The sequence below is a fragment of the Cupressus sempervirens genome, chromosome 9 (genome assembly GCF_028749045.1).
Source record: "Cupressus sempervirens isolate cs-2001-9-10 chromosome 9, ASM2874904v1, whole genome shotgun sequence".
In the NCBI taxonomy this organism is placed as follows: Eukaryota; Viridiplantae; Streptophyta; class Pinopsida; order Cupressales; family Cupressaceae; genus Cupressus; species Cupressus sempervirens.
In genome coordinates this window covers 112,938,348-112,962,692 of record NC_143126.1, presented here as the reverse complement: position 1 = coordinate 112,962,692, position 24,345 = coordinate 112,938,348, and the positions used below count along the sequence as shown (strand labels likewise).

General features: G+C 35.5%; 1 protein-coding gene across 2 annotated transcripts; it reads left to right on the top strand.

The window, feature by feature from the left end:
- Nucleotides 1–589: 589 nt before the first annotated feature.
- On the top strand, nucleotides 590–17,698 carry LOC149537804 (pentatricopeptide repeat-containing protein At5g66520-like). Of its 2 annotated transcripts, XM_089799184.1 has the most exons (3): nucleotides 596–3,223; nucleotides 3,353–3,496; nucleotides 17,370–17,698. In XM_089799184.1, the coding sequence occupies exon 1, from the start codon at nucleotides 811–813 to the stop codon at nucleotides 2,953–2,955; it is 2,145 nt and encodes a 714-aa protein (XP_089655310.1). In that variant the 5' UTR covers nucleotides 596–810; the 3' UTR covers nucleotides 2,956–3,223; nucleotides 3,353–3,496; nucleotides 17,370–17,698. The 2 variants fall into 2 exon arrangements, with proteins under 2 accessions (XP_089655309.1, XP_089655310.1); XM_089799183.1 differs by lacking the exon at nucleotides 17,370–17,698 and having other exon boundaries at nucleotides 590–3,223; nucleotides 3,353–4,655.
- Nucleotides 17,699–24,345: the final 6,647 nt, after the last annotated feature.

Below are 24,345 nucleotides of genomic sequence, written 5' to 3'. Positions count from 1 at the left end.
TTATTGTTTGGACGAATATTTTGATTTTGATTTTATATTATTTTTATTTAATAAAATTAAAAATGTTATCTTGTTATTTTAATTTTAAATTAGTGTTACTTATTATTTAATAAAAATTAAACAAAGTTGGAAAAAATATTTTAAAATGTATGATTCATACTTATTTAATTACAGATCTTTAAGAAATTAAATATTGAAAAATAACTAAATTATAGAAACCAAAATTTAATTTTAAATCCATGTTGAAATTTAACCAACATAATATATAAATTTTAATTTTAATTTTTTAAAAATAATATTATAAAACTTACCTAATAAAATCATAAATTATTTATGTGCATTTAAGTTTTTTTGAGTTAACAAAATAGTGTTATTTTAAACACTAGATACCTAAGACAGACAGTCGCAAGGAATGAATGAATGCTTTTTAATGACATTCACAAGACAGAGTAGTCTAAGAGACCAGAAACAATATTATAAAACTTACCTAATAAAATCATAAATTATTTATGTGCATTTAAGTTTTTTTAGTTAACATAACAGTGTTATTTTTAAACACTAGATACCTCCGGCAAACAGTCAGAATGAATGAATGAATGCTTTTTAATGATGTTCAAAAGACCAGAATAGTCTAAGAGAATGAAGAACATCCACTAGATAATTTCTGAATTCCTTTCCATTTCTAATCTAATACCTCGCATAGAATGGAATTGGTGGTTGCATAGCCACTGTTGTAAGAAATGACCAAGCAAATACTGAAAAACACGTTTCTCTAATCCGCAACGAAGTTATTCAAATGTATAGGGTGAAATGCTGAAAATATCAGGAGTTTCCAAGCCGTCCGGGGACTCGAGATGGAGGCAGCTCAAAAACCATGCCCTGCAAGTTCAAAACTACCTTAAAATCACTCGAATATATCTAAATTCAATACCCAAATGGAATTCAAATTATAGACGCAGCGAAACTGAAACTGTCATTTTAGATGTTGGTTCTCAAAATGCCAGGATTACAAGGTATGCGAAACAGGGTAGAATGGAGGATGCACGCCAAATTTTTGACAAAATGTCAGAACGAAATGTTGTTTCCTGGACTGCCATGGTTTCGGGGTATGTTCAAAACGGGAAAATAGAGGATGCACGCCGACTGTTTGATGGGATGCCGCAGCGAAATGTGATCTCATGGACTGCAATGCTGTCTGGGTATGTCCGCAGTGGACTAATCGAGGAAGCAAAATGCTTTTTTGACAAAATGCGTGAACGGGATGTGGTATCGTGGAACATGATGATATCTGGATTTTTGCAGAAAGGAAGAATTGAATGTGCTCGCCAACTGTTCGATAAAATGCCAGAACGAAATGTTGTATCCTGGAATGCAATGATTGGTGCGTATGCCCGAAAAGGGAACATGGAAATGGCGTGCGATTTGTTTGAGAGAATGCCTGAACGAGATGTGATCTCGTGGACTTCCATGATTGCAGGGTATTGCCAGAATGGTAGAATTGATGATGCTTTCAATGTGTTCTGTAACATGCCACAAAGAAATGTAGTATCATGGAATGCTATGATAGCAGGATACGTAAAAAAATTGAGAATGGAAAATGCGCGCCAGTTATTTGATGAAATGCCAGAACGAGATGTTGTATCATGGAATTCCATGATAGCAGGATATGTTCAGACGGGGATGGTAGATGATGCACGGCAAATGTTTGAAAAAATGCCAAAACGAAATGTAGTCTCATGGACTGCAATGATTGCAGGATATGTGCTGAATCAAATGAGTGAGGAAGCGCTTCAATGCTTTTCCCAAATGCGGCTGGTAGGTATCAAGCCAGATCCAACAACGTTCACCACTATTCTGAGTGCATGTGGAAGCTTAGCTGCTCTACAGTTAGGGAAGCAGTTGCACAGTTACATGATTAAGCTTGGTATACGGTCGGATAACTTCATTGAAAGTGGTCTTATCAGCATGTATACAAAATGTGGTTCTATAGATGATGGCCGTCAGATGTTCGATAGTTTGTATAAAAAGGTTCTGGTTTCTTGGAATGCCATGATTGCAGGATATGCGCAGCATGGCTTCGGCAACGAGGCTCTGCAGCTTTTTCAGGAAATGCTAAAAAAGGGCATGAAACCGAATGATGTCACCTTTGTTGGCGTACTTTCTTCTTGTAGTCGTGCAGGACTTGTGGATGAAGGTTTGCATTATTTTAGTTCTATGGATAGAGATCATGGCGTCTCAAGAAGGGCAGAACACTATGCTTGTATAATTGATCTCCTTGGCCGTGCTGGGCGTCTGGAGGAGGCCAATAAGTTTGTTTGCAAAGCCACATGCGAACCAAATTCTAGTATGTGGGGAGCATTGCTTGGTGCTTCTAGGATACATGGCAACATAGAGCTGGGTATACTTGCAGCAGAACGCCTTTTTGAGTTGGAACCAGAAAACCCTGGAAGGTATACGCTTTTGTCGAATATTTATGCTGCAGAGCACAGTTGGGAAGCTGCGGCACAAGTGAGAAGAAGGATGAAAAATAGGGGACTTAAAAAGCTGCCAGGCTGCAGTTGGATTGAAGTATTGAACAGGGTTCATGCATTTCTTGTAGGAGATAGATCTCACGCAGAAACAGAGCTGATATATTCAGCATTAAAGAATTTGGAAATTCAAATGAAACAGGCAGGATACAAACCCAATACAAACTTTGTCTTACATGATGTGGAGGAGGAAGTAAAAGAACACATTCTTAGTCAACACAGCGAAAAGCTGGCAATCGCTTATGGCCTTATTAGTACGCCTAGTGGGACAACCCTAAGGATATTTAAAAACCTCCGAGTATGCGATGATTGTCACACTGCTACCAAGTTTATTTCAAATATTACCAAACGAGAAATCATCATGAGGGATGGCAGTCGATTTCATCATTTTAAGGGTGGGGTTTGCTCTTGCAGAGATTACTGGTAATGCTGAGGAAATAATTAATAACAGTAGCGATCTATCACGTTATCAATATTTTCAAATCCAGTGATACAAATTGCTAGAACAAGCAAAGAGGCGCAGAAAGCATCAGTAAAATCCATCTCTACAATATCCTGGGGATCTCTGATTACCTCTTGCAGATTTGTTGAACATACTGATTCAAAGGAACTTCTCGATGGGGTATTGCTGTGAAATGATCTAATGTCATCGAGCAGCCTTAGATTATGGATTGCATGAAATAAGATGTGGACAGGTATCTGGCCACCAATTCCATTTCTTCATTTCTATACGGTCTTCCATACATATGCTCTGGTTCTTATTTTTTATGTTGTCTTTAGAATAAGTTCTAAATGGTCAAACATTTATGCATCTTCTCTCACAGGCCGTATAGGTAAACCGGTCATGTTGTTGAGTGAGTTTGACATCAAGTATGGGGACGGGAAAGCAATTATGGGCCAAGTTATCAGAGCTCAATTGGCTGAAGTGCCTCTGATAGACAGTCATTCACTGATTGTGGACTTCCCCGGTGAGTCCATCTTTGCACTTTATGGTTCATACATTTGGAATTTGTATTTTGATGTCACTAACACTTTTGCGTGCAGTGATAGTCTCTTGTTTAGCAGATGCCATGCTAGTTGAGATTTAGGTGACCTGTGGATTGGCATCTGTGCCCAAATTTATTTCTCATGTCTCCTCAATTAGCGTTGATGATCTCTTGCCACTGTAAGGTTGTTAAGTGTAGTTCAAGTTCCCATCTATCAACACTTTAAAGAGCTTTTTCATCAACTAACATGTCATTTTCTTTTTCTTTTTACATCTGATAGCACCTCAGAGAGGTTGTCAACAAGGGACTTTTTTTATAGCACTTTCTCCAAATATTGTGTGTCTAAGTTGATGTCAAAGCCTGTCTTGTGATCATTAGAGCAGGTATATCATCATGGAAACCCACGAATTCAACAATGCTTTGTCACTCTAAATGTGTCTAGAGACACAAAATCTTGTTGGTTACAATTGATGAGTTCGTGATGGATGAGGGTTAAATCATCAAAGGAGTCAGGGACGATCCTTACTTCGATGCATTCGGCATTGAGAGGGGGTTCTTCGACAATTACAATATTGTTCTTAAGCTCATTGGGTGAAATTCATCCATCGTGATTGGATTGAGAACTTGCTCATTGAGCCGAAAATATTAACCTTCGTAAATCATGTTTTTGTACATCTAGAGTACTATAGGATGTGTCCTTGAGGAAACATGATTCAGATACTTCATCTTGGGAGGTTTAACGGATGATGTCTCCTTCAATGTACTCATCAGCTAGGAATCCATGTTGAACAAATGTGGTGTTGTGGAATTCCACAATGTCTGATGATTTCTTTGTCTGTCGATGTCGCCCATGAGATCACAAGGAAAGTGGGAGCTTGGCAACATGAAAGGTATTGTGTAAATAGATCCTCAAACTCATTTTTCCTTGCTGTGGAAAAGTGATCAATGTGTTAAGTTTCAGAACATGGTAAGTAGATTCTGCAAATAGAAAGATAATTCTTACAAACTGAAACTTCAATTGGAACAGCAGACTTGAGGAGGACACAGTGCAGACATGTTGCTGAAAATATGAACAACAAACACGAAAAAGAATGTTGTTACTCTGAAACTAAATCACACTTAAAGGCTTTTTCCTTTTGTAGATGATATTTTTCCTGCTGCCAATGTATGCGCTCAAGATCTCTTTAATGAACTTCTAGGCCCAAAAATTTCTAAAACAGATAAAAGATCTAAAATAGAAGATAAAGTGCTTTTATTCTAGAAATGAAAGCAGCCTATTTTCATGAATTCTGTGTCCTTCTAAAGATTCACGAAGTAAAAGAGTCCAGCATGTGACTAAAATGGTTAAAAAAATAAAACAAAAAACTTAAACAGCTTTCAGCACCCAAATGAAGTTCAAAAACACTAAAATAGAAACTGTTTTCTTGCACCCAGCTGTAGGAGAATAGCAACCAAGCAACATATTGGAAAAACTAACACGGTGATTTTCCATGTTTGGTGTTGCCCCAAATCATCTTTCTGTCATGACAAATCCCTATCATTTTCTGAAATAATTTTGAAGTCAGTTTCTTGGGCATAGATTTTCTTTTCCATTCATTCAGATTGTAAAGGAAGGCAGTCTGAGAGTCATTTTTTTGATATCAAATCTCTTATAATCAGATACCTTATGAGTGGGCATTCAAAATGCAGAAGGATTTGATCGGCAGCTCCAATATCATTAGGATGTAATTCAAACTATTAACTTTGTTATCAGTGAAAGGTGGTTAGTTTTGATGCTCATGCCACCAATTTGAAGCTGATGTGTGCCTTTGGAACAATCCATCCAATATGAATTTAAATGTGCTATGAATGTAAATGTATTAGAGAATGATAGAATGTGAACATCAAGTCATAGTGTGTAGAAAATAGAACGTGTCAGAATGTGACACATTGCTAGAATTGACTGCTGAGTTATATTATGCAAAGTATTACTGTTAAAGAGGATATAATGCTGTAGGACGTCTATCCTAGTAACCATTCCTGAATAGTTATTTTACATTGATAAATGGCACAACCAAGACCAAATCATGACTTGGGGCGATACAAACAACCTTCTTACAACTTTTAGTTTACATCACCTCGCAAGCATCTCTACTTGTCCCCCACTGTCATTGGCGTATTCCAACAATGTTGTGTGTGCATTTAAATTGCTATACATACTCCAACAACACACTTTACTTATGATGTGATAGCCAAAGTCGTTGAAACCATATGGTGTCACATCCCAACCTTCTATATCCTAGTCATCAAGAGATAGTGTAGACTCTCTTTGACTTTCATTGCTTGGTAGCCTTTTTGACACCTAACTAATATGCATTATGGAAATTAGATTAATGATTTAATAATTACGCAATTGAAATATTTTTGACCTATTTTGTAAATATGAGGATAAATTTATTTGGGATTATGATTAGATGCAAAAATTTTCCCATTGGATTTTTCTCCTTTTCCTTGGTTGCGAGAGATTGTTTCACTATGTTGTAGTTGTGCATGGGTACCTAACATGGCCTTATTGTCAAGATCCATCTTGCATCTCAATTATATAATTGTTCTCTTAAAGTTGCACTTAAGGGACAATGTTGGTGTATGTGGTTTAATCCCACTTAAATTTACTTAAGTTCCACTTACGTAACCAATATTCACATTATTGGATATTAGTTATATTATAAAGTTTGGTGCACTTTATTTTGGTTGAAGTAGTTTTTTCAGTTTATATATTTTACCCCACCACATCTCCATTATATATTCAAGGGCTCTATACATTTGCACATCTCACCTCTCTTGATCATTACATCTTGTATATTGGTCAAACAATTTATTGGTTGTGTTTCTTCGCTTGTGTCTAGAGGTGCACCTACAAGTTGACTTCCTAGATTGGGTGGAAACACCAACATATGCAAGAACGATTCATTGTTGAGTTCAAGGACTCTCAAAAAGCTATTTTTCTTTTGTCTAAATTAGATATGTCATATAAGATTTACAAGGGTTTGAAGTTAGGAAGCATTTGCTAGATATGAAAAAGGTGACTACATTTTAGGCAAAGACAAACCTACCAATGCATCTAGAATACCCAAAAGTCATGAGATCAATGCCAATTCATCCAAACATATACTTTTTTCCCAAACTCTAAAAAATATTCCAATTACATCATTATTAAATCATTAATTGAACTTTCGCAATGTTTATTAATTAAGTGTGAACTAAGGCTAACAAACAACCAAAGTCTGCACTATTTCTTGCTGATTAGGATATTCAATGCCCATATGTGACAAGTGGTTCTTACCATAGCAACACTAAGCTCCAAAACCCCTGTATGGCTTGGTGCATTGTCTAACTTCCATTTTTTCTAATGTTGGTGTAACAAACGGATTTTCTTAATGAAAAAGAATGGAACTAATATCTGATTTCAAGTAGAAATGAAACTAATTCTTCAACTAACTTTTGAAACATAACATCTTATAATCCATTTCATGAGATATTAATTGAAATATCATTCAACTGGAATTTAATCATTTCCTAACATTCTTTATACACTAGTAGTCACAAGCTTTTGTGTTTGCAATGATGAGCCGATAGGTTTTTACTTTAAGTAAAATAAAATTTAATTTTATAACAAATGAAATAAATAATATTTATTTAATTAATTTATCATATACTAATAATTTATCATCTAAAAAACATTCCCATAAAAATCTATGATGAAAAACTAATAAGAAAATAATATGAAAAAAATATAACATATAAAGTGGAGCAAAATATATAAACTGAAATAGTTAAAAAAACTAAACTAAGGGAAGTCTTGGTGCTTCACCTCTATGAACATCACCTAGATCTAATGATTGCTAAGTGTTCTATTTATCATGAGAGATGGATTCTTGTAAATCACTACTCATTAAACATGAGTCAATGAGTTTGACTAAAAAACTACATAGTTAAACCCTAGTAACAATATCACAATTTAACTTGTGGAAAAATATCTCCTACTTATTAATTTAAAGTCTATTAGCTTAAATATATGAATAAAATCATTTTTTTATTTTTTTTAACTAATTGAAAATCTACCAATTTAAATATATGAAAAAAAAATCATTTAAAAATAATCCCCCTAATTTATTTTAATGAAAAATTCATATGAGAAATATTTAAAAATAACAACTCCACAAATATCATATCATATTGGCCAAACTAAAAATCAATATTTAAATGAAAAATTATACTAATTTAAAAATAAATTAAAACAATTTAAAAACTAAAACTTCAATCATACAAATATCCTAATCACTAAACTTAGTCAATATTGCAATAGAAGTAAAAACCCTAGATTTGTGCACACGAATGGTAACAATATTTGAGCTCTTTCAAATGAACATATTGGAGCAAGGTTTACTTCGGTTGTCCAAGACTCGTGAAGTTCCAAATATGCAATCGAGACAACAAAAAGCTTCTCCATCTTGGAGAAATTTGAAGAAAAACATTATCAAAGCCAGCAGAACCAACAGGGGGCACACTTGCAACAAATACCTTCAAATGGACAAGGACCCTCGATTGCAATTCTTACTAATTTTTCAAGCCTATTAGGTAGTTCCAGTCCTCATGCTTTCTTCACCATTGATAGCTTGGAAAATCAGTTTAGGGTATTCAACTTAACTAAGTATGCCTGCCCTCACTTTTGCAAGTTTTCCCCAAAATCTATGAATTTAGATCTCCATTCGTCTTATTTACAACCTCATTCGAATAGGTTTAGGTTTCTTCCTGCATCTAATATTAATACCCCAAATGCATATATCCCCTCACATCGTCATCTTGCAATGGTGTCTGCCCATTCTTTGTCAAACCCTAAGAATCTTCATAGTCCACAGTCCCCGCCAAAATCTGAAGATAACACTATAATTATATCCAATAAGGAAGTTGAAGATGCTTGGCTTGAATGTCAAAAGGTAGGAATTTTTGCAGTTTGGAATGGTCCTAAGAAAGATCTTTCCCTTCTCTTTGACTGGCTAGAAGAAAATTGTGATGAACAGGTAAGTATTTCTCACTTTTCTGATAGAATTATTTATTTGCATTGTTTGGATGATTCTGTTAAAAAAGAATTTATTTTAGCTTCTGAGTGTTTTTTTAAAGGGCACGTTGTTAAATTCGTAGAATGGTCCCCTGATTTTAGTGTAGAAAGGTTAGATTTTATGATACTAACATGGTTTAATATCCAATCTCTACCTCTAGAGCTTCTCCAAATAGAGATACTTAGGTCTCTAGGATCTGCGTTGGGAGAGCTTATTGGTATTGATTCCACCTTTCAGTGTTGCAATAATGTGAAATTGCTCATCAAAAGCAAGTTTAACTAGTAAACATAGATACATAGGAAAGTAATAACTAACAAAGCTAAATATGATTTAAAATTGCAAATCTTTGAAGGTAAAATATCAGAGATTATAAGATTAGATGACAATAACAAAATCAGACTCAAGACTCTACCCCTAACTTCAAATTTCAATAGTAAATCCTCATGGATAAGAATCTTGAGGAAGAGAAGGAGTCAAAGGAATCTAGATCGGGACATTTCTACAACTTCACATGAGCAATTTGAGTTTCAAACAGAACCATTTTGCACAGAAGGGGCAGGCAGTGGAAGGATAGATGAAGTACCAGTAGAGAAAGTTAAGCTTAAATAAGTCACAGTGGTCGATCATAAGAAGAGCCTAGAAATGTCAAAAGATGACAAGCTCATTAGGAAACAGAGATCTAAAGGAAAGGAAAAGACCTCTAAAAGTAGCATGGGACAAAGTAAAATAGTGGAAGATGGCAAAGCCAGGAAAAACAAAGGAAATAAAGATCCACTACATTCGCAGGAGCAACTAGTATGTAAAGAAAAGGAAGTGGAAAATTTAAAATCCATGACAACCAAGCTTAAGGAAATAGAACCTCCTCATAATAGAGGTTCTACAGAGCATAATTTGAGTCCTTCACGCGAAGATGTCAAAGATAGAATGAACTCAATATTACAGCAAACAGAGGCAGCATGGGACAATAAAGAGGGCAATATCGAAGACATAGAGAATTCTTTATTATTTGACCCAAATACAAAAAGTGAAGATGAATATAAAACTAAGAAGGATAAGAGTAAAATGGAACAAGGCCAGATGCAGGTGTAGATGCAGATGCTAGATGATAAGGAAGAAACTCCGGTCTCTCACAACTTATACAAGTTTTGGCAAGCTCCAGCAACCTCAATAAGCTCTCCATTCACCCCGGTCAACGAGCAAAATGATAAGGAAATTGGTACAAGGGAAGCAGATAAGTCTCTTTCAGAGGAAGTTCAAGATTTCTTAAATAAGGATATTAATTTGGACCTAGAAGTGGAGAATTTGAGTATATCAAAATCAGAAGAAGACAACCTTAATCTTTTAACTGATGAATTAATTCGGGTATTTAGCTTCGAGAACAGTCACAAAAGCACTAAAGTTCAGAAAGGAGATTTAATTCAGAAGATTCTTAAATTAGGAGGTAACAATTATACCTGTGAAGATCTTAGAAGAGTTCTCTTAATCATTGAAAATGAGGATAATAATATAAGGCAATCTCAAACAAAGGAGCACGGAACAGCTACAGAGTAGAATGAGAAAGGAAAAAGCAATGACAACATAACAAGCTTAGATATAGAGGTGGAAAATCATCATGGTCTTATAAATTAGATATTAAGAGAACTTGAAAATGAGGAACCTGAAAGGAACCTTTGTGATAAGTCTGCTACTGTTCAGAATGCGGAAACAAATTTAGATCAACTTGGGATTCAAATGAATCAAGAAGGTCTTAAATCTCCTAAATGCGGCAAAATGAAAGGTAAAAGAGGAAGAAGATCCTTAAAAGAACTCAAGGAAGCAGATGGGCTAAGCATAGAACAGCAAAAGATTGATCAGTTATTTAACAATGGGAAGGGGAAGTGCCTTCCCAAGGAGCCATGAAAATTACAACATGGAATGCTAGAGGTCTTAATGCCCCTAGCAGAAAAAGGTTACTAAAATAGAACCTTAAAACTTTTGAATCTGATATTATTTTAATTCAGGAAGCAAAACTAAATAAGTTAGAAGGTAATAAATTAGATAAGATGCTAGGTCTTTGGAATATTGTCTTTCAAGAGTCAGTCGGGGCTTCATGAGGATTAGGAATTTTTTGGAACCTCAGGAAGGTTTCTATAGATGTTTTAAACAATAGCAATGATTGGATTAGCGGTAGCATACAGAGTTTAAAATCAGATCTTAAGTTTATTATCATTAACGTCTATGGTCCGATTAGTAATTTAGGCAAAAAGGCAGTCTGGGAAGATATTGCCAAATTTATGAATAAATTTAAGGGTAGTCTATTCTTAGTAGTTGGAGACTTTAATACGATTTTAAATATAAATGAAAAAGTGGGTGGGAGTCAACAAATCTCACAAGCATCCAAAGAATTCAAAGAATGGTGCGATAATCATAACATGATTGATATCCCGATTAGTAACAAGACTTTTACATGGAATAATAGGAGGAAAGATTGCTCTTACATTGCCAAAAAACTAGATAGGTTCCTTATTAAAGGTGATCTAGATGTTAACAATTTGAATTTTCAATCTTCTATGTTGCCGATTGCTGGGTCTGATCACTACCCAGTTAGATTTGAATTCTCTGAGCCACATAAACCTACCAAGAACCCATTTGAATGTGAAAAGATGTGGTTCTTAGACCCCAATTTCATCAATAAAATTAAAGAGTGGTGGGCTCAAGACAACTTTGAAGGTTCAAATATGTTCATTTTCGTTGCCAAATTGAAAATGCTTAAGGAACGAATTCTCAGGTGGAACAAGGAACACTTTAATAATATTTTTAAAGAAAAACTAGACATTGAAAAGCAACTAAAGGACTTAAACTTAGAAGTTATTAAGAAAGGTATGAATAATGATAGTTATATGTTGGAAAAGGAACTGCTGGCAAAGTAGGAGGATATACTATCCAAAGAAGAAATTTTTTGGAGACAAAAGTCAAGAGAGAGATGGTTAGAGGAAGGGGATCAAAATACGAAATTCTTTCACAACTCCACTCTATACAACAAATTTAAGAGCAAAATATCATGTATTAAAAATCATTTGGGTATCTTAATTGATAAACCTAGTGAAATTGCAGATACCTTCATTGAATACTTTAAGAGCATTTTAAACAATCATGAAGGGTCCAATAGAGCAACGCAAGTTAATCTTCTCAAAGTAATCCCAAAGATTGTTACAACAGAAGATAATAGGATTTTAAATAAACCTATTACTTTGGAAGAGATCAGGTCAGTAGTCTTTAATATGAATCCGAAGAAATCACTGGGCCCAGATGGCTTTCAAGCCTTCTTTTTCCAAAAATGCTGGGATATTATCGGTATAGATCTCTGGAAAGCTATTGAAGCCTCTAGAAATGGTGGTGCTCTACTATCGGAAATCAATCATTCCTTTCTAACTTTGATTCCAAAAAAATCAGCGCTTGAGAACCCAGGAGACTTCAAACCGATCGCTCTTTGTAACACGGTTTACAAAGTGTTCTCTAAGGTCTTAGCTAACAGACTTAAGGGTATCCTCCCAAAGATTATTTCAAAGGAACAAACAAGATTTGTCTCGAGCAAGTCCATTCTTGATGGCATTATCACCATCCAAGAGACAATTCACTCTACATGTAAGAACAAAGAGGCATGTATGTTTATGAAATTAGCCATTCAAAAAGCATATGACATGGTTGATTGGCAGTTCTTTTGCAAGGTTTTTGAAGCTTTTGGGTTTTCCCATCAGTGGATTAACCTCGTTTTTAAATTTATATCCTCTCCCAAAATCTTTGTCCTTATTAATGGAACACCTGAAGATTTTTTTGATATATCTAGAGGTATTAGACAAGGAGATCCATTATCCCCTTCTCTTTACATTATCATGGAAAAGGCCTTTGGGAGAGCAGTGGCTGATGCTCATAAGAATCAAAAGATTTCAGGTATTATTGTTACCAGTAATGTGCCAATTATCACACATCAACAGTGTGCTGATGACACTATTATGCCTGGCAAAAGTACAGTTTTTGAGGCTTTGGGTCTAAAAAACTTTATTAATTCTTACATGGAAGCATCAAGGCAAAAAGTGAATGAGTTTAAATTTGAGAATTTTTTTTTTAAATACTAAACCTAAAATAGAATTTTAGATATGCATAATCATGGGGTACAAAAAAGGGTCATTCCCCTACAAGTATTTGGGAATTGCCCTGGAGAAAGGTCTGAAATCCAGCAACGTCTGATCCAACACGCTGGAAAAAATGGATGCGAGGTTTGGTAGCTGGAAGGACAAATGGCTGACAAAGGCTAGAAAGAGTATCAAGATCAGATATGTTTTATCCGCCATTCCAACCTTTCCTCATTCTTGTCTTCCTCTTCCCAAGCATCTTCGTCTAAAATTCGAATCTAAACTCAGGAATTTTCTTTGGAATGATTGTGAAGAAGACAAGAAATTGGCGCTCATCAAGTGGGAAAACATCTGTAAACCTAAGGACATGGGTGGTTTAGGGATTAAGAATTTACAATGGAAAAATGAAGCCCTAGGTGCCAAACTTATATGGTGCCTCTATAAAGAAAGAGAACATAAATGGGCCAAGAGTCTTTCTAATAAATATCTCAATGTAGATGACCCTCTTTCGATTTTTAGGATGAAGACCTTGCCCAAAGGTTCTGAGAGCTGAGAGCTGGAACTTTATGATAAAATGTCGATATTTGGTTTGCAAGTTTCTTACTTGGGATGTAGGTAAGGGCGATGAGGCACTATTTTGGTAGGATTCTTGGGATGGACATCCTCCTCTCTAACATAGTTCTATCCCTAAGGAGCTTAAAGAAAAGTTATATAATCTATGGGGAAGCATAATTTGTAATTACAAGACTGAGGATATTTCAGAAGGTAAACCAAGATGGATGTGGAAACCTTTGGATGGTTTAGGTTTGGACTCAAATGCGATTAAAGCTTATGAAAGGATATTAGCAGACAGGGGGATTAAGCAAACAGAGAGGAAAGATGAACTTATTTGGGCAGCTTCTAATGATGGGAAGTATAGCGTGAAAAGTGGTTACAAGGCTTTGATTCATTCTCAAAAATGGGATGAAGTGGACATTCCACTTAAACTATGTTGGGACTTTGCATGCCTTCCAAAGGCAGGATTCTTTTTATAGTTGGCTTTTCATAATAGAATTTTGACTGCTGAGAGGTTACGCAAACTTGGTTTCCATGGCCCTTCTAGATGTGTATTATGTAAGCGCAATTGCGAGGACTCGAACCATCTCTTATTTAACTGTCCATTCTCCCAAAGATGTTGGGAATGGCTCAAGCATATGTTAGTATGGTCTACGCCTTTGTCGAAATCCTTCATTGAACTCCTCAAGGGATGGCCCTCAAATATGGTTAATGGCATTTATAATAAACTTTGGAACATATGTCCTTCTATCATGGTATGGGAAATTTGGAAGGAAAGGAATGGACATATTTTTCGCAACGAAGAAATGCAGCCTAAAGAGTTAATAGTAAAAATAGAAGCTAGCATAGTTGAAACAACAAACTCGCACCTCAGAAATGTTTGTAAAGAGGAAGGTTCCTTTTCTAATTGGGATGGTCAAATGAAGAAGAATTGGTCAAAATTGATTAATCCTCCTCTTCTCTATACCAAGAAAAGTAAGGAGGCAAGAGATAAGTGTAAATGGACACCACCTCCGAAAGGTTGGGCTAAACTCAATTTTGATGATGCTACCGGAGATAACCCAAGGACGGCAGGCATTGGTTGCATCATTAATGATGATATAGGTCATTGGGTAGCCAAAAAAGCTATGTCGATCTAGCCCACTTCCAATAATCTGGCAGAATTAGAGGCTTTAGATCAAGGTCTGCAGCTGTGTCATAAGTTAGGATTATCCAAAATTATCATAGAAGGAGATTCTTAGATTATATTAAACGCAATTAGGAAACAAGTGACTCCTAATTGGGTTCTTAACTCCAAGCTAGAAGAAGTCCTTGCACTTTTGGATCAGTTTACAAACAGTAGGATTTGCCACATTTTCCAAGAAGGTAATCAGAAAGCTGATTATTTAGCAAATTTTGGGGCGAACGGTGTCAATTCCTTGGTAATCAATGATGTTCCTTCTTTTTCTAGTTTATAGTTTTACTCAGACTTCCTTGTTTATGTGCCTGACTTCTATTTTATATATATATATATATATATATATATATATATATATATATATATATATATATATATATATATATATATATATATATATAAGGATTCATAAATAGATTCTTATATGTCAGATTATTTTTTATCTATCTATTATATTATGTCTTGGGTTTTTTTCCTTTTATGTATCATTTTTAGGATATTCACAGTTTGTATACTCTATATTGTTATCATTTTGTTGAGTGGTCGTTTAATTGCTTCTGCTAGTTCTATTGTTTTCAGTCATTTTCTCGTTGTTTTCATCATCATTTAGCATTTAAGACCACCCTATGATTAGGTTAATGCGGGTGACATCATCAAATGTCATCATGATAGGGTGTGATTCTAGGGGTTTCAGATGCCCTTATCTTCTTCTAAGGTGTCGTCTTCTCTCATTTTCAGCTAATGCCTTTTCTTTGAGGATGGATTCAAACATCGGTGTTTACCATGCTATTGAAAATTGCACCATGGATTTCCTTGGCAATGTCAAATCGGAAAGATGGAATAGAATTCTCAGACCGGTTGATGACATGACCAGGATTGCTATAAGCAGAGCCATTGGTGAGGGGATTTTTAATTACAAATTTTCATGGAGGACGAACAGTGACATAATTGGATCTTTCATTGGTTGTATGGCAAGAGCAAAGATTGAACCGAGGGATATCATCAGTCTATGTTGCAATGTCTTTGACCCAGTCTAGAGAAAGGTTCTTGAGAAAGCAGTTTATAGTATAGATGATAAATGCCGCATCCCCCTTCCGAAGAAATACATGGAGCTCCCGCTAGGGTCACCTGATTTAGAGACAACCTATCGGTGCCCTTCACTGGTTATTCGCGAAAACTTTGCCTTTTATCGAGAATGGCCTAAGATGGAGGCAAGTATTCAATTCCTCCTGCGGTGGAGAGGAATTGTTGTGGAAGAAAGCAAAGCATGGCTAACAAACTACCTCAATTTGTTCAATGCTTATATCCAACTTGGAGTGGTCTTTGATAATCTTGATGCCCTAGAATTTTGCACTCCAAATTCAAAGAAAACTAGCAGAGCTAAATTCGATTTCGAATTCCCTCTGAACTTCTATGTTGAGAACCCTAATGACATCCCCGAGGTCATTATGGTGTTCTGGAAGAAAGTATAATGTTGATGTTTTCTCGGGAAGTCTTCCACAATTTTTGATAGATAGTAAGAGGATATTAGGTCTCAGGGTTGGTTTTTACATAGTTTATTGTAATTATTAGCTTGTTTATGATACTTTAATATTTGTTTTCTGTAATCTTGAACTCAGGACTCTTTGTATATGAACCCGCATAGATGTAGATGCATGGAATTACGGTCTTACCCTAAATTTTGTATATCATATCTTGATTAAACAACTAATATCAAGTAGTTTGGTGTGTTTTATTGTCCTTTTGATTGCTCTGGTTTGGATGCCCTCGTGGCATACAGTATTTAGTAGATCCTTACAGTTATTTTGCTTTGGTTTAATGGGCTGATAATGGATTGGTGTATTAAGAATAAGATGCTATCTCTGGAGCTATTAAAGGAAGTTTTGCTCTATTTTTGCAGTAGGTTAATCGAATTCATGTATTAGGGATTTAGCCCTTTGATTGTTGTTATATGTTATGGTTTGGGTAATTATCATTTCGTTAATGATACTCTACTATATGGTGTAGTAATATAAACTAAGGATCCTAGATTTGAGAATCAATATAAGATCCTGATGTATGGAGATATGAACCCTACCAAATTCTTGTATATATCTTATTTGGGTTACGCAGTTGATAACAAGAAGTCTAGTTTTTTATTGTTCTTGAGGAATATGGATTTGGATGCCCTCATGGCTTTTGGTTCCATAGACATAGTTAGAACATTTTATTTATATTATGTTCATATGGTTTGGTATGATCTTATTCAGGCAGGCTCTCTGCATCAATGGATTGTTAGGGTTGTTAATTTGTTTAACTAAACCTGCTCATGATTCTTTATGGTGTCGCCTGCTCTTTGGTAGTATCTTTCTCCATATCTAATGGAAGGTTGCTATGGTCCGGAGTATTGGATTTAGATATTGGGGTGCTCCATGATCTTATTAGAGAGATGGTTATGTTGCAATCTTGTTAATATGACTCGGATTGATTGATTTGATCCTTATTTACATTAAGTTTCTCTGATTGGGCTAATCCAACGATTGGTACGTTGTGGTGTGGTTTCAATTTTGACGTCTTGAGTATTGAATGTAAGACTGGGGTGGTTGTTGTACCTATTTGCCCCCTGGTATTCCTTCGTATTAGGTTAGAATGTTTTAGACTAATGGTTTTGGTCTGATTGTTTCCTCCTTTTCTTTCGATTTTCTTTAGTTAAATCTCAACTTTTATTTATTCTATCTAAGTTAAGGTCTCGATTGATATGTTTAACTCATCTCAATAAGGTTAGGTAAGCATTTTAGACTTATTTTGATGTAGTTTAAAGCTTTGTTTATTAAGATGAGTTTAGGAATTATAAATCTAGTTATAAATAGTCTCTATGTTTAAAGTATTCTATCATTCCTATAACTAACTAGTTTGATTGGCAAGCCATTTAGACAAGGACGTGCATTCTTGATAGCTTCACAAGAACGTAAAGAAAGTGATGGTATTTCTTTAAGAGATCCTGTAGTTTATCGAGGAACTTATGCTCAAATAACTTTGTGTAAAGTTGATTTTTGTAATGTAATACCAAAGACACGTATAATTTGATTGGGGTATGCCCCTTTTATGTTGTAATAATAAAGGACCATGGTCTCAAGCTAGACTAGAGGTTTTCTTTTCCCGTTCTTTTCTACCAGTGGCCGTTTGAACGGTGGAACGCTATTGTATTCATTTAATTTTATTAATAATCAATTATCATGGCCATTGGTTGTTTACCGATCAATATATATATAGTGAAAAATTAATTTAATTTAAAAAATAAATAAAAAACTAGAACTTTAAAAAATAATTATAAAAATTAAAAACTAAACTAATTTAAAGTCTATTTACTTATATATATGAATAAAATAATTATTTTAAAAAATCTCTAAAATTTAATATAAAAAATTCATATGAGAAATATTTTATAGTAAAAAAATGAACTTGTTTCACAAATATCCTATTGGCTAAACTAAAGATTAATATTTGAATTAAAAAAAACTAAACTAATTTAAATAATTTAAAAACTAAAAATTCAATCAATTTTAAAAATCAAAATTAAATAAAAAGAAAGAAAAACATGGTGAAGATAACAATTAATTAATTTTTTAAATAAATAGAAAAAAAAAAAGAGTTCAAAGTATCGATAAATTAATTTATAAATTAAATACAAGAGTTAAAAATGGAGATAAACAAATAAATAAGAAAAAAACAAGTAGTGTAGATAATAGTTAATTAAATTAAATTAATAGGAAAAAAACAAGTTTTAAAGTTGGAGTGAGATAAAAGTAGTCAGAAAATAATTAATGGCAAGGGCTGACAATTTTTCAGCCAAAAAATTAATTTTACGAGAACAAAGTTCTCACGTATAGCCTATCGGCTATACAAGTAAAGTAAATTACTGTCATTTTACTATGATAAAAGAGGAAACAAATGCATAGCAGGGATATAGAAAGAACATACAAAAAGTAATTAGTGAGTCTTTGACTAGTTGTGCAAGCCTCAACTTTCAGGGAAGAGAAGAACCATTGACTTAGGCTTAACCTCCCAACCGAGAACTATATCAATCCCCATAATCTTTTGAAAAGAAAGGCCCTCTTTACCTTGGGGCTAGGCGGGGGTACTACTAATCCCAGCCATCTAAGCAATACCAGTGTTTAGAATGTCTGCACAATTATGGACGACATGTCTGAATAACTGGCACTCCTGACATCGTGTGATCTTTAGAAGACAAACATGCCTTCAACGACCTTAGCCAAGGTTGTTGGATGGGTTTCTAATACCTGATCACCACTACTCAACTTGATAATAGGAAAACAATATAAATGGACATCCATGAGCTATTAAATGATTCTTTTAAAATGATATATTTATTGTATCAAATCTGGTTATGTTTCATGTTCTTGCAGATTTTTCTCTCACCTCTTCACCCTCTTCCTTGGCCATGCAGTTGGGTGAGTCCTAGGTGTTCAAATCCTAAAGTAATTAAACTCTTTTTGTTGAACCTCAGCTGCTGTAAAGAATATTATATGTTTTCAGTATATCATAACACAATTTTTATGATTTGAGAACTTCTCTTAATGGACTTGCAATGAATATAGTTTGATTGTGAAATCCATCAATAACAAAGATGTCTAAACTGTAAGAATTTTCCTAAGGAAATAATTCAACGCCAAGATCAAGAAGCTCAGTACATAGCACAAGAGAGACAAATGATAATCAAATGAGAATGAATACATCATAGAAGAGTCTTGTATATAAAGGCAACTAGAATGGCTAGGAGTCAACAAAGAGATAATCATCACAATTAAGCACATGTCCACTAAGAGTGGATTATCCTCCATTGTGAATGAATGTATGTGCAACGATGAGAGGATAAGAATACAAAGTTGTATCTTGTAAAGAGATGTAGTAGACAAAATGTGCTCAATTGAAGTGCAAACAACTATGTTGTCTACATGATTACACATATGAATATGCAAACTCTTAAGTGTCTACATAACAACTAATATGCAAACTCTTAAGTGTCTACATAACAACTAATATGCGAATGCATTAAGTAAACTTAAGTGTAAATAGTAATTACTTATTTACACCAACACCCCCCCTTAATTGCAACTTAGGGGAATGCACTTAAGCTCACAAAATCTAGATGAATAATGCAAGATGGGTCCCGACTACTAGACCATGTTAGGTACCCATGTACAAACTGCAAGTGCAAAAAAAAATGTAGTGCAATCTCTCATAAAGTGGAGAAAGAGGGAAAACCACATGGGATCACCCTCCTCCAAAAAGAGAGATAACTACAATAAAAGAAAATGAGAACTCTCTGATGTGGTGCATATGAACCTCAATGTGTTTGGTCCATTGATGTTGAACTGAATGTTTTGAGATCTCAATAGCACTCTAATTATCACAATGAATGACTGTAGACTGTGAAAAGTTGAACCCAAACTCATTCAGGATATATTGTAGCCATATAGCCTCTATAGCTGCAGTAACAATCCCTCGATACTCAGCCTCAATCGAAGAAAGAGCAATAGTATTTTGCTTCTTACTCCACCAACAAATGGGGTCCGAACCAAGATGAAACATATAACCTAAAGTAGACTTGTGGGAATCAAGATCTTCTACATAATTTGAGTCTATGTATCCAACCAACTGAAGTCCAGTACCTATTGCATAGTGTATCCCATGTGTATGTGTAACATGTATGTAGTGCAAGATGTGTTTGGCGACCTTCCAATGAAGCTCATATGGCTATTGCATGAAGCGAGAAACCATGCCAACTACAAAAGCTATGTCAGAGCGTGTATGTGTAAAGTAAATGAGACTCCCAACCAACTGTCTATACAATATAGCATCAACAAGTGGAGTGGAACACTTAGCCTCTAACTTAACACCTGAAAGAAAGGGAGTAGGTGCAAGCTTACAATTGCTCATGTGAAAGCGAGAAAGTAAATCAAGAGCATACTTGGGTTGAGAAAGTGTGATCCCAGTTGAAGACTGTGTGATCTCGATACCAAGGAAATAATGAAGCAAATTTGTCCTGCAAAGAAATCTTGACACTAGCAATGATGGATGAAGTACTTCTTGTAATGATCAAGTCATCTACATAAAACACGAGTATCAAGTGTGAGTCATCCCTCCAAAGAATGTAGACATTCAAATCTAAATGACACCTCATGAATCCTACTGAGAGTAGGAAGGAATCCATCTTGGCATACCAAGCCCTAGGAGCTTTCTTAAGGCCATAGACAGACTTCCTCAACTTGCAAATCATAGTAGAATCTTGTATGAATCTCTGAGGTTGCTCCATATAGATCTCTTCATGAAGATCCCCATTGAACAAAGCACCCTTCACATCCATCTGATGTACAACCCAACCATGAGTTGCAGCAATAGCTAGTGTCAAATGAATGGAGTTCATCTTAGCTATCGGTGCAAAGGTCTCAGTATAGTCAATACCAGGAACCTGTGAGAAACCTTTGGCAACAAGTCTAGCCATATACTTATCCACACTTCCATCCGCTGCAAACTTGGTCCGATAGATCCACTTACACCGAACCAACTTTCTTCCCTTAGGAAGAGGAACTAAGTCCCAAGTGTTGTTTTTCATTAAAGAGTTATATTCTTCCTCCATGGCCTTGTCCCATCGGTGCAAAGGTCTCAGTATAGTCAATACTAGGAACCTGTGAGAAACCTTTGGCAACAAGTCTAGCCATATACTTATCCACACTTCCATCCACTGCAAACTTGGTCTGATAGATCCACTTACACCGAACCAACTTTCTTCCCTTAGGAAGAGGAACTAAGTCCCAAGTGTTGTTTTTCATTAAAGAGTTATATTCTTCCTCCATGGCCTTGTCCCAACTTTCTTCCCTTAGGAAGAGGAACTAAGTCCCAAGTGTTTTTTTTCATTAAAGAGTTATATTCTTCCTCCATGGCCTTGTCCCATTAAGTGTTGTTTTTCATTAAAGAGTTATATTCTTCTTCCATGGCCTTGTCCCATTCAGGAACCCTTGATGCTTCCTTAAATGACTGTGGATCAGAAGCAATGGCAATATATGTATGTGGAAATGATTTGTGTTGTGCCCTTGTCCTCCTAGTATTTGAAGGATTCCCCACCAATGAACCTGCTGAATCAAGTGTTTGTTGTGCCCAACAAGGTCTTGTGGAAGAAGAAGAAGGAATATCCTCCACTATTTGTGGACCTTGTGAAGTTGGTGTCTTGCGAGTCAAAGTTGAAGGAACATCATCTTCCAAGTCACTATCATCACTATCATCACTTTCCATGAAGGAGGAAGGAGGAGTTGAAGGAGCCAAACTTGGACAAGTCTCTTCAAAGTGAACACTCCTATCAAAGAAAATTTCATGTGTCTTTGGATCCATGAGTATGTATGCCTTAAGATGGTCAGGATATCCAACAAACATACAAGGTTTACTTTGAGGTTCCAATGCCTTCCTTTTTTGTGGAGGTATCCTTGCCCATGTTGGACAACCAAAAACTTAAAAGTGTTTTACACTTGGTTTTCTTCCACACCAAACCTCAAAAGGTGTAATTCCATCCAAGGCCTTATGGAGACTTCTTTTTTGGATGTAATTGACACAACACATAGCTTCTACCCAAAAAACTTGATCTAGAGACTTATGTTGTAGCATACAAGTGGTCATCTCCTTAAGGGTTCTATTCTTCCTTTCAGCAATACCATTTTGTTGTGGAGTGTATGCAACTGAATGTTGAAAATCAATACCCTCATGAGTACAAAAGTCTATAAGCCTTGACTTCACATACTCCCTTTCATTATCTGTTCGAAGAATCTTGATGACTTTCCCTGATTGCTTCTCAACTTGAGCTTTGAAGGTGATAAGCTTATCAAACACTTCACTCTTATGAGCAAGAAAGAAGACCCAAGTGTAGCTTGAAAAGTCATCAATGAAGGTGAGAACATAGCAAGCCTTTCCAAATGATGGCATTGGAAATGGGCTAGCTACATCACTATGAACCAATTCAAGAACAATAGTAGCTCTCAAAGGCTTCCCCTTGTCAAACTTCTCTTCATGATGCTTGCCTACTTCACAACCTGTACATACACCCTCTGAATACTTGACTCGAGGTAGGCCTGTGACCACATCCTTGTTGCTAAGTTGTTGAAGGTAGTGGTAATTGAGATGTCCAAACCTCTCATGCCATAGTTTACTTTGTGAATTTGAGTGGGTCAACAAGGCAAGGGTAGTGGACTTAGGCACAAAATGAGAAAAAGAATAAATTCTTGTATCATGATTAGCTTTTCCAATTGCCACCATAGAATCATCCTTTAGATTTTTCACCACAACTGAATCAGGAAGGAACTCCACTTTGTTGCCACATCCATAGTGAGTTATTTGGTAGATTGAAAGGAGGTTGGTGCTAACGTTGGGAACATGAAGAACATCCTTGAAAAATCCATTGTCAAACTCAACATTCCCTTTTCCTTCAACTTCCATTTGTGTGTCATTTCCCACATAGATGTAAGGTACATGTGATGGTTTCAAAGAGAAAAAATGCTCCCTTGAAGCACCCATATGATGTGTAGCTCCTGAATCAAGAACCAATTTCTCAGAATTGTTTGTACTTGCTACCAAAGCTTGTCCCTTACCTTTTGAAGTGGATGAGGATCACTTATCCTTATAGACATTTGGCACATCAATTTTATGTTTCCTCATTATGTTTAGCAACTCATCAATTTCCCTATCCTTGCACTCATGTTCATCATGACCATTCTTCTTACTATACGCACAAGTTTTCTTCTCCCTTTTGTTGAAGTTGTTCCCCTTCTTATTATTGTTGGAAAAAAACTTGCCTTGTTGTGAGGAATATTGTTTTGTGGAGGTAGATTGATGTGTAGAGGAAGATTGTTGTGTGTCATCTTGTGGCTTAGCCTTCCACTACTTTTTCTTCTTGTTGGAATTTTTACCACCTTGATTCCCTTGATTCCCTTTATTAGCCACCAAGGCTTTGGACTTGGAAGACTGGAGAATTCCCATACTCACTAACTTTTCATGTTCTAAGACCAACATTCCTGAAAATGACTCGAATGAAGGCTTAGTGAAGGCACTTCCCATTGTTAATTTGTGAGTATTATAACTTGAAACAAAAGCCGCATATTCAAGAGGAAGATGAGTCATCACATGTTTGATCAACTTTCCATTCTTGATGGGTTCACCACAATCCTTAAGTTGTGCCCTATACATGTCTACTTGGGTAAGATAATCTTTGATGGTGTCAAAATTCCTAGGATCCAATTTGAGAAGATTGTCCTCAATGGTGTAGGTCATATCTTCATCTACTATCCCATAAAATGCTTAAAGTTTATCCCAAACTTCTATTAGATTGGTAATGTTCCTAATGTGATATTTGACAGGATCTGAGATATTCTTTAGCAAGGTTCCTAAGGTCATCTCTTGTTTTGATTCCTAGTCTTCTTTACCAGACTCATCAACATCATCATCAGGTTTCTTTGTTACACCAGTTACATAACATAGTAAACCTTGTTCAACTAATGGTTCCTTTATCTTTTCTTTCCAAGTAGCATAATTATGTGGTGTTTATTTAGAAAAAGAACCCATAATGCAAAAGAAAGAGCACAATATCAATGAGATGGAAGAACACAAGAAACACCCCCCTTTCACTCAATCAAAGAATTCCCACCCTAAAAAAAAGATGATTTGGCACTTTATATTTAGTGCGGGTACAATAGCCACTTGCCAATTTTGGGCCAAACTGGAACTTTGATTTTTCGATATTTACAACTGAAAAATATGAAGCTATATATGACTCAACAAGATAAGACACAAGACCTCTCAAGGATCTAATTAATTACAAGTGCCAAAATAGGCCAAAAATGACTA